General features: G+C 31.0%; 1 protein-coding gene across 6 annotated transcripts in view; it reads left to right on the top strand.

The window, feature by feature from the left end:
* The window catches only part of LOC108753835, a 138,674-nt gene that overhangs the window by 3,309 nt on the left and 123,162 nt on the right, over positions 1–12,203 (top strand). For 5 of the 6 annotated variants that reach the window (XM_018495759.1, XM_018495758.1, XM_018495762.1 and 2 more), the window contains one exon: positions 1,074–1,651. In XM_018495759.1, coding sequence (XP_018351261.1) covers positions 1,504–1,651 — 148 coding nt within the window. In that variant the 5' untranslated portion in view covers positions 1,074–1,503. The remainder of the gene's footprint in view (positions 1–1,073; positions 1,652–12,203) is intronic. The other variant, XM_018495761.1, reaches the window with a different exon arrangement.

Genomic DNA, 12,203 nt, shown 5'->3' with positions numbered 1-12,203 from the left:
TAAAAAAAAAAACAAATTTTTATAATATATTCTTTTTTATAAAAGTTACAAGCAAGCGAATAGGATTGGATTGGATACGTCATTCAGTATATTGTTTTTGTAAGGCGTCTTAAGCATTCTAATTCGTAATTATTTGGACGATCTAACAAAATTATTTTCTGCATCTAACTAAGTTTTAGATACTTGAGCAAAATTGTTTCCTGCGTGTTGTATAAGTTCAGTTACTTCCATAATTATTTGCATAGTTTCTATTATTCGCAGAATGTGACGCATGTTATTTGTAGCAGAGCCCTTTCGTCTTCGTGGGCGTAACGCCCTGACTGTATGGTATTTGTTTGCTAGAATATTACGGGTACAGGATATTATACTTGTATATAGGTTTATACTACCACTAGTTGCATAACATAACATGCTCTTACAGCTTATTAGTAGATCATATTAATCCATGTAACAGATTATCCCTACGAATCTATATCGCGATGTTCTAAGATTAAAACAGATATAAAATATTTTCCATAATGTTTTAACAATCGTTGCACATTTACATTACATTTATAAATCTAAGGAACTGAGGTAATAACAAGTAAATTTGCGTTAAAATACTTTTCCGAAATTGAACATCTAATCGCAGAAGACATCCCTCACGACCGGGAAGTCGACGGCAATAGGATAACTTGCGAGAAGCGAAGTTCTTATCGGTTTTCCAATTTTACCATCGTCGCTTCAGTTCTTCAGGCCGCAATTGTCGCGAAAATCCATGACGATTGGCGATGTGCAGTCGGGTATATATGTATATATAAGGGTAGAAATGCAAGATTGTGTAAGATTGCACACATACGCAAGGTCCTCACGTTACGTTTTGTCTTTCTTCTAACTTCTGTGTCAGCGACTACTTCTGTTATATTCACAGTGCTGATACTACCTGGCGGGTGTCAAGTTGTATTTCACTTGTAAATTATTTTTCCCGTGAGTCTATCTCTCGGCACTCCGTCCATCCGTCCGTCCGTTTGTCCTATCTACCACCCCGTACTCCCCCCCTAACAAACGCATCCCTAAAATATTTATGTGCACAGATATCGGGCTTCAAGCGCGGTCCAATCGCAGCCACCGCACGCGAGAGTGCCGCGGGTCGATTAATATCGGACCACCTGGTCAAATCGTATTTGGATCGGACGAAAAAAAGGAAAGGAAAAAGAGTCTGTCATTTTGGAAGCGCGCGCCGGGGGCGTTTCACACAATCGCGTACCGCTGGGAATTCCCACGAATTTCAGAGATCGTGTCACCGTGGAAAATTAATCGGGCGCGAGTGTGTGGCAGCTTGATCGGCGAAAGTGGCTATTCTTCGAAAAAGTTTCTCAGATCCGGTGAGTAATCGACAGTGGAACCGGAAGTGTCAAGCTTCTGCCTTGCAGAAGCCGCTGCCGAGGAATTGGAAAGGTTCTGTGTGTCAACGGACAAATCGACACGCACGCCTACGTGGAAGCAGGGCAGAACGTTAAATGAATGTTGTTACGGTGGGCGCTGGCGGTCACGACGGGAAAATCGAGGGGACACGGCAGGATCGCTCGATTTAAATTCATAGATGTGCGAGCGAACGGATCTACAATGGTGGCTCGGCTCCCGCAACAAGTTCTGCTGCTACTCGTACTCGGTGAGTAAGAAACACCCGCGGGTATTCCAACAAATATGTTACGGAATAATAGCACTTTCTTTCAACGATATTGGGTCCCAATGAGAAAATAAAAAAAAAATTTCATAGCATAGGTGTATGTTTAAATTTTAAGTAGAATTTTGTTGAATTTTTGAAAGATAAAAAGAAATTTCTTTCACTATAATGTGATTACAAGAAATCCATTATTTATGTACTTATGTATTTGTAATCAATAACTTCGTTACTGAAAAAAATATGGCAGCTCAAGAAAAAGAAAAAAAGTTTAGATATTTTTTTCAAAATATGAATTTAATTTAAAATTTCAAAAGACAAAAATCTATGTTTTGCAATTTATAAAAAAAAAAAATATATACGTTTCACTTCTATAATAATTTCTAGAATGCCAGTATTTTTTCATTTCCATCCTATTATTTTTAACAATTTTTTCTTTATTCAATTAAAAATTGTTGATACGTTTAAAGTTTTTTCATTACTCAAACTTTGAAAAGCTTGTCAATATAGACGTTTCATCAATTCGCATACATCTTATAAAAATTGATTGTTCCTGGAAATTTCATTTATATTACCTTCAGAATAAGGGGCTTATATATCCTCTATATTTAGGCACCAGCTAAGTTAACCAACCATGTGTACACAGGCGTGTAGGAGGTAAACGTGTATAGCGCCAGCTGATTTAACGCTTTCGCCGTTTTCTTTTTTTCTTGGCGACGCCCAGCACAAACTAGCGTCGTATCGAGTTTCGGTGTTGCGACACTTGGGAGCTTTGTCTGATTAAGAACACGAACAAAATGTATAATAGAATAGAAAAGTCTCAATACGTGATTCCGTAGTTCTTTTACATGAACAACACAATTTAAAAGTTGTTAATTCTTTAACGTTAAAACGATTTGACATTAAAACGTTATTATTCCCTGTTTAAAAAAAACATTAAACCCGTATTGTATACACATATATAAATTTAATTTCATCGTAATTTAATTTTTGTATGTAACTTGCAATAGTGAATGTATTATAAATAACTTATAATATAGAATAAATTTTACGAATAAATCTAAATTTTTGCAAATGTACTATGTAGATAATTTCAACAGCATGTGGCGATACATGAAAAATACCAAGATAAAAATTTAGCTAGTCAAAGCAATAAAAAAAGAGATATTTATGTGATGTGTCACTTAACTGCAGCTATTTTTATGCGAGCTTTTTTTTATCGAGACGAGTTATACAAAATGAATGAAATTTAGAAGTGCATAAAACGCAAATTCATTTTTTAGATTTTTCCATTTTCTATTTTTCTTATTCTATTTTTTACCTATTGTTCTATTGCTAGTTTGCTGTTCTATAGAAAAGCACTGAACTATATCACTGCGCAATACGCTGAATCTATCGGACGTGAAGTTTTTTGATTCAAATCCAGATCCGGTATGGACTTAAGGCGGCACATTCGGTTAATCCGTCTTAAAGGCGGAATATCGGGGCGAGAAGTGGAAGTTTAATTAAGTCAGATTACAGGAATTGAAATGAATAAAGTTTCATCAAAGAGGATCACGACAGACATTCTGGAACGAGAAAGATTCGTCTCAATTAAAGTAAGATCGAACGTTACGGCAATGAATAAATAAATAAAACACTAAGTCACTTATGCATATTGTGTACATGCAATAATTCTAGTCGTTGATTTTCATTCTAACGCCAGGACATTAGATAATTAATAATAATGTTTTTTCGAATATGTAAGACAAAAAATTTTTTGAAGAAAACTGAGCTTGTTAGAATTAAAATTAAATTTATTAATTTTATGTCACACAATAAAATAAATTCAAAAAATTAAATAAACCTAAATAAATTGCGCGAGAAAAATAAATTAATTAAATGTTTCATTGTTTTTTTCAATTAAATATACGTTTGTTAAAATTTACTACAATTTAGATATATCGCACAACAAGCACTCAAATACCTTGTTTCCCTTTTTGTAATTACATCCCACGCGTTTTCACATAGAAAATATAGAAAACTTCAATGTAATTTCAACGAATGTGTCGTTTCGGTCTATATGTTAAAAAATTTTGTCCAATTTTCCGAATCGGTTCGCACAGTGCTATTGCAGTTTCGCTATTGCATGTCCGATATTTTTTCTCATAGGTAAATCGATAGTATCGGGTAAACGCCGATATAGAGCTCTTCTCGTTGATCACGTAGTGCGTCAGGTACAACCAGTTGCATCGTTAATTCACAGAGATACACTCGGCGAACATACCGCAATTTCCTGGCTCAGTTATAGATAGCGATCGACTTTGTCCAATTTACAGATTTCTTGCCACTTAGCAGAATCAATCGAACAATACAGTTGCATATTATTCGCCTAATTCGTCTCAAAGCAATCAAACGTTCTGTAACGTCCATCGAAAGTGGTCGTTATATGACCAATAATTGAATCCAAATACGAGTATCGAAATTGGAACGCAGAAACTGCATGTGTTATCAACATGAACGATATTCATTGATGACGGGAATTGCAAACGTAATAATCTAAAATTAAAGGCAAAATTTATTTATCAATTGGTTATCCAGCGTTGACATAATTTTTTATAGTATCTCGAAAATTAATTTTGAATATTTCTACATTTCTATATTAATCAAGATTAGATTTTCCGTGCTAAAGAAAATATTTTGCAAATATATATATATAAATATATTTCTGGAAATAAAAATAATAAAAATAATTTCTGTATGATAAATATTACATCGAGAATTTTAACAAAAATTTGTAAAAAAAAAGAGTAAAATTTTTTATAAAGAAAAACGAAGATTACACTTGATGTCAATGTTCTTTCATCTATTGAATTGTTTGCGGAGGCGTAACGAAAACATTGATGAGCTCTTTGTTGATCATGGGTATCGTTGCCACGATACAACCTGCATCACTGATTCGCGGCTAACATTCAATTGCGGTTTTCTACGTCACTCCTGCAATTTCAATCTAACGATTAACATTGCGCGCGTCTGCTACAGTAATTAAACATCGTTTAATATACGTGTCACAATTTAACGGCGCACAAATAAGTATGTCGAGAAAAATTACTGCTTTTTTCGCTGGATTGATTTCTGATAAGCGTAAAAACATAGGTCAACAAACGCCATGCTATATTTGATTGTCCATTAACGTGATTGGCGTGCATTGCATGGCAACGCATCGTAGATTGCACTCTACTCTACTGTGCATTGTTGCGTATTGCCAATGGCAATGTTACAACGAGATCCTCATCAAACGATATAACGTTTGTCGATCGTACTCAAATCAATTTCGATAAATTTTCAATAATTTCGGAGTCTTGCGCTATTTTGTGTCAAGGACGTAATTGTTTTTAATTAATTACATCATACATGTATTTGTTTGGTTGAATAATTTAATTTTTGTCTTCTCCATTTGCTAATTAAGCAATATCATGATTACAGTTGAATATCAAAAATGTTAGGATCACGTAATATTATTGTATAAATAATAATGTTGTATTTTGTGTTAATATATGTATATGGAAAATAACATGTGAAGAATAGTAAGAATAGTGAGAGATTATAAATTGAAAATATTATTATTGTCTGACAAATTCAATTACATCCTTGGAAAAGTCAGTCTATAAAAGAATTTCTGATTCAGTAACACGTCCATTGTACATATTTGCAATTGCAAACCTTTCTCTTGTGACTCCGTGTAAACACATTACGCACGGTTTTGTTTCGTTCTACCATTTCCATTTGGAAAAGAAAGTATGATATGAAGTCTCGCAGGTAGAAAATGTAAAACTGAGTCCTCGCTTCGTAAAGGGAAAAGCGTTCAATTTACATTCACAAACAACAAGAGATGCTTGATACATCTATCATCGTATTCAAATTTTTCTTTCTCTTGTGTCCCCTACCTCAAACAGGCGTAACTATGCAAAGTTTACTCTGTGAATTGTATTTCTTTAGTTGACAGATTAACTAGATGTTGTTCTTTACATTATGTGTTTCTTTCGTCATTTTGCAACTTCTACAAAATTCTCAAAATTCTGAAAACAATGTATTTCCAATATCATCGATCTCAATTTCTATATGATATATGTCGGCCAATATAGTTTCAATTTTTAGTGCTGCTTTATTATAACTTATTATTTGTTATGTTCTGTTAAATTTTAAATTTAATTTTTAATGTTTAGCGTTTGATAAATTACATAATTTTGATTTTGAAAAATTAATTTTGAATTAGGCATAAAATGGTCAAATAAATCATGGATTAGTAACAGTAACTTATTAATTAAAATTATTGGGTAATATTTTCATCCAAATATCGAATAAAAATTAAATTATCTAATTTCTTTATGCACGAAATTTCCAGTATTATATATTTCATATGATTTTATATATTTTATTCTAATGACATGTAATATAATTAATAGTTGTTTAAATGAACCACTTCATTTTAGCGATATAATTACAAAATTATAGACAAGAAGTGTTACATTGGAAAAAAATCGCAAATCGCTAATTAAAAGAAGATACTCATAAATTGCATTTCTCAATGCCGTAAATAATCGGATTATAATATAGTTGAATTTAATAATTCTACTTTTATTAAAGGCAAATGGATCTATGAATAAGAAAACCGATATTAATTAGAAGTTAAATCGCGTAATAAACTAGAATTTTCAACAGTGAAAAGTATTCTTCTTTAAATTCATTTCTCTGCAAGAATATAATTTCTCAAAGAATTATAAAATTATTACAAATTGTATATAAGATATCATATCGTTCATTTAAGTAACTCATAAAATTTCTTGAATAGTTTCTCATGTTTGATGTTCATAATGTTACGCATATAGGTATAAGTAAATATATTATGCAACATGTAACGCTAATGAGAGAGAGAGAGAGAGAGAGAGAGAGAGAGAGAGAGAGAGAGAGAGAAAGAATTGGTCAAATTGTTGCCAAGAAATCGCGATTGATAAAATATATATACTACTTCAATAATATTATTTTCTCATTATTACTGATTATGTTATGTAGTCTCATCAGCAATGTAATTATCGGTAATTACTACAATAATAAACAATACTTACATTTATCATTGGTTATATATTAATAATTATATTATTGGTTAAATTAGTTCATGTAAAAAAGAAAATTTATTCTGTAAAAGAAGCCATTTTTCGAAATTTGAAACTAAATAATATCTACTATAAAAAATATTCGCAAAACAAAAAATTCATAATATACATTATTTCATACTGAGAATACAAAAATAATATTTTTTATTAAAAAAATATTACGATAATAGATATTAGAAATAGTAAACTTTTAATAAAGATATAAAGAAATTGTTGCATTTTTAATATTCTGCACTTTTATTAGCGCTGCTAAAAAACATCAGCAACAAAATTCGATATTTTAATATGAAAAATTAACTTCATGCATGAAAATCTCTATTGAATACTATTGTATTCTATTGAATACTACTTCAATATGTTCGCAATAATGCAATAATGCAGATGTGACAAACAAGAATCGTAAAAAAATCACATATACAAGTACATATGCTTCTTAAAGAATAAACCGCGTGCGATGAAAAAGAGAGAGAGAGAGAGAGAGAGAGAGGGAAAAGAAAAACGGTCTCAACACATTCTTTTTACAAACATCTGATTAACATCTAAAAATTTATGCAATTAATTTTATTAATGTAAAAGAATATAGTTTTGCATCTGTTTTGTACTCCCTAAATAATTTGTTCTAACAGAAACTGTTTAATAGCGTTGACCAATTTATAGTGATCAATTTGTACTAATTGTAATCAATTAGTTTTATATTCTATTAATTATTATAAGCTAACCTCATTTGTGCATTACGCACATAAATATTTTAAATCAATTTATCGTAATCTATAATATCTCGGTAAAATAAAAGAATTTCTCCATCATGGCTAAAAATTATGATGTACCCTCCTACGCGCTTGCAAGAAGTTCCTAATTAACCACGATGCGCTGTCAATATTCGTCGATGTGAAACAGTGCCATCACGACATTATAATAGATGACTAAAGTTTCTAGCGGATATCTCTATGTGCGCATGACAAGAATCGAGTGCAAGTTATAAGACGAGTAATCCGATCGAACATCGACCATGTTTGCAGGATTGTAGATGCCACGTAAATATATCCGTTCGATATGCATCTTATTCAAATGCGCCACCGCATTCGCGCGAGATTCTCGGATGCACTATCAGATCAATTTGTAAGTTTCGAAGGGACGTTTCGTGCTTTGCATTGCGGACCAGAGATTTGTGGCAAAGTAGACATGTAACTAATCGAGATCCACTTGAAGAAGAGCGAAGAAATCAGTGCTGGAACATAGTATTAAAAGACCTCAGGCGTAAACTGATTCTGAAGCTTCTATTTAAGATAGAATGTTTTAATTAATCAAGTTTCGAAGAGCGTTATCATTTTTAATTAATTAATTAAAACTTTTAATAATAAAAACATCAGGTAAAAACATCTGTTAGAAGATTCGCAGGAAAGCGAATGAATACATGGGGAAAAACTCCATGTATTAATTCCATGCAATATTATCACTATTGGCGATAATAGAGAACGAATGATATTTCCAGAACACGTGATCCAACAATTTCATCAATGTTGGATATACCACAATTTCCTCCAAGAAAACCGGTCTTTTCTGCAACGTCAGCGGCAGATAAAATCCGCACGATTAATAGGCTTCCATCCTCTTTTTGTCCCGCGTGCTGGTTATCATTTCTGTGCACGAATTATTCAGCCCGCGCTCGATGGTCCGAATTCTGGCACGCCGACAGATCATCGCTGATATATAAGTTATTCGTGATCGCTCGTGGCCCAGAATATCCCCCGATGGTTTCCGTTTTGCTTACCACGTGAATAACGAATAATAACTAGCGATGACTGTGACGAAGGAAGTTAGAAGCTTGGCAGAAAAAAATGGACGTACGAGAGTAGCAGGGAAAGACGGGAAAACTTTTATATTTCAAGATAGACGGCAAATGAAAGGGTGGTTCTCTGGAAGATTTTACGACCGCGACGACGTATTCGCTGGTGTGAATATAAATTGAAGTAATTGAGACATGAATGTCGACAATGACGAAGTATTACAGTCGCACTGCGTATATTAATGAAACTGTAAACGTTCTACTTGTAAAAAAATGGTTTGTCCTTTAACATGACTCTAGGATAAAATGAAATATGTGTATTACAACGAGAATTTAAAAAACATTACTTCTATTTAAAAAAAAAGTCTTGACAATATGCAAAGTGTTCACCCGTAAACGCAAGCCATTAAGAGTTTATAAAGATGATCAATATTATGGGGAGGGAATACAATGTTAACGAAATTACAATTTAATATTTGTATAATATAATATATATATTATATATAATTGATATATTTAATCTGAAAGGATATCAAAATCGGTTTACGTATGTACGTTTCATGTAACCTTTCGTACATAATTAAATTTTTATTAATTATTATTAATGTAATATTTCGCTTTATCTCTAAATTTTGCGGAGCTAGCCACTGTTTCACTACAAATTTAATTTTTTATTTTGCAGGCAGTTGCATGCACGCAGAACAAAAATATGATAATTTATTAAATATTATTCATAAAAATGAGTAGTAATAATATTTTATGTAGATTGTTTTACCTTAACTCCTTTATGGATTATTTATTTTTATTAATAAGTAACAAATCTATGGATTCTTTATTAATAAGAGAAAAATTTGAAATTGTTGTACAATACATAAAATCAATGTATTACTAACGGTAACTTAAATTTTACTATAATATTTAATATTAGAAAAAATGAAAAATGAAAGGATATGAAAGCATAGAACTAATAAATGTATAAGAAAATCAGTAAATGCTATCTACTTTCAAACTTCATTACAAATTTTATAATTTAATAAATATATTATTATTACAGTTTTTATTACTTATTCTTTCATAAAAATTATCAATATATGATTGAACGATTTAAATATTTCACAAATTTTGCATTGAGTCGGTATTTGTTTCACTGTAAAGAGAAATAACGCATAAGCGCACATGGAATTTGTGAGTACGTATGCACGTCTTGTTCAAATAAATTATCGTGGCAGGTGCGCATTTTTAAAAGCAAATAAAAGAACGTAAAGGCACGTAAAAAGATATAGAGAAAGTGGCGAAGGAGAAGAAATGCTCGAGAAAGCCGCAAAATACTCGAACAAACATCAGTGGAAAGGAAAAAAATATTTTAACTGCATATATATATATAAAAATACGACTTCAGTAAAATTACAGTAAACCAACGGCGAAAAAAGTAATATCAGACAAATACAAAAATAACGTCTTTAAATCTGCGAATATTATATAATGAACATAATGGAATTTCTCAAATCTTCCATGTTATATTAACATATAAGTAATCGTAATTATTTACAAAAAAAATAAATAAAAACTTGAAGTATGATAAAAAATCACTATTAAACAATTTTACAGGTAAACATAAACTTTAGAAGATCCATTTAATCTAGAATTACATAGTCATGTACATATAGACATATTAAAGTATCTATTGCATTTTTATATATAAATTTTACTAGGTAAATATGTTGCGCAATGATAAAATATGATATTTTTCATATTCAAAAATTCGATCAGTATAAACAAAAATAAAATGAAATATCTACCTATTCGTAGCCTGCGCACGAAACTGCCTACGTACTCAAAATTCATAATTTATTCATTATATCGCAGTAAAGTAAGATTCATGTAAAGAATGTAATATTTTATATATTTGTAACGTTCAGGTTTTGCATAAATTAGCATTATATAAAGCTACATCAAATGCATTTTGTTCTAGGCATATATATAAATTCAAATGTTTTATACAATAAAAACAAATTAATTAAGATTAATCGTAATGAAAAATGGTACTTATAATACATATAATATATAATTTAATTGTTCGATGTGAGATAAAAGGAATTTAGGTGAATGTTAAAAAATTATAATTATAATATTTATGAGATACTTAGTTTAATAACATTTACTATTTTTTATGTAATTGATATAATCATAGCAATATATTTATTTACTTAATCACAGCAGTATAATTACTAATGTACAAAAAATTAGAAAATTGTAATTTCCAGTGTGAAACTTAACTTTGTGAAATTGTTTAAATCTATAATATTCTAGTAACAAAAGTAAATTAATAATAATTTACTAATTTTATAAAATAAAGGCAAATTATAATGAAATGAAAAGTCTGTTTTTTGCACTAGAATGCACTAGAACTCTGTTTCTCTCTTACAATAGATATCAAACATATACCTATCTCGCTTTAAATTTCAAAAGTGTACACTAGTTCAGCCACAGAAAACAGACCTGTAATATATGTGAAATCAAGTGAACGTTCCGATTACTAAATAAATTATTAAATTGGCATCTGCATGCATATTTACGATAAACTCTTCTGTATGCCAAATTAAATTAATATCCAAATAGTATTATCAGAACTGAACAGAAATTGAAATACCGATGAATATGGATAAAATGTATTAAATTCGTCAAAAGTACATGTTCAAATTTACAGGAATGTTTAATATCACGAAATATTTATGTAAGTGTCTTTCAAAATACAAATTTTTGCTAAGTATAATTCACAATTTTTTGCATATTGATATGTTTCACAAATGTAACAAAATATTTTATACTTTACTTTCTATGTAATCAAATATATCAACAAGACAGAAAATGCAAAGAGAATATTCTTCAAAGGTATCGATATACTTACAGAAAATCATTCAAATGTCTTCACAAAGCATTAGAAGAAAGCAAATAAACACATCTTTTACGTCGCAAAATAGATCGGTAGTCACTGGAAATGATTAAAATAGAAAAAATATTACGGTGTAAAGGATGGGGAAAATGCGCTGGTTGGTGTCATTTCCGGCGGCGCTGGCAATTCGTTTCGCGCCAGAAACTTCCGGTCACAATACTGGATTCGAAAATGTTCTGTGGCAACTTCTGTTCTCGCTTTATTGTTATTACACATGAGCGCGTTTCCAGCGAGGCGTGTGCCACCAAATCTATGTACACACACACACACACACACACACACGCGCGCGCGCGCGCGCGCGCACACACACACACATTATATCTAGCTACGCGAAAAGGCATAGTTTCTCCCCATTCCCTCAAAGAAAATACTATACGAGAAGTTTCAAGCTTGTGCTTTCAAGTTTGTACGGTTCGTTACACAGTACACGCGCTACTGTTATAGTTAAAATATATACTCTCATAACCTATCCTATAATTCTACTCAAGTGAATGCTATGTGAATGTGTGCCCGTAGAAAAATTAAAATACAATCCAGAACAGTGAAACAATTTAAAATTTGCGGATAATATCCAATTATTTTTTTGAAAATCAATTATAAATTTTTAAAATATGTATTACAAAAATTCTTTCAATTTATAACTATAAA

This window comes from Trachymyrmex septentrionalis, unplaced genomic scaffold (genome assembly GCF_001594115.1).
Source record: "Trachymyrmex septentrionalis isolate Tsep2-gDNA-1 unplaced genomic scaffold, Tsep1.0 scaffold72, whole genome shotgun sequence".
Classification (NCBI taxonomy): Eukaryota; Metazoa; Arthropoda; class Insecta; order Hymenoptera; family Formicidae; genus Trachymyrmex; species Trachymyrmex septentrionalis.
Note: the sequence above shows the minus strand (reverse complement) of the source record. Positions and strands in the feature narration are given on the sequence as shown.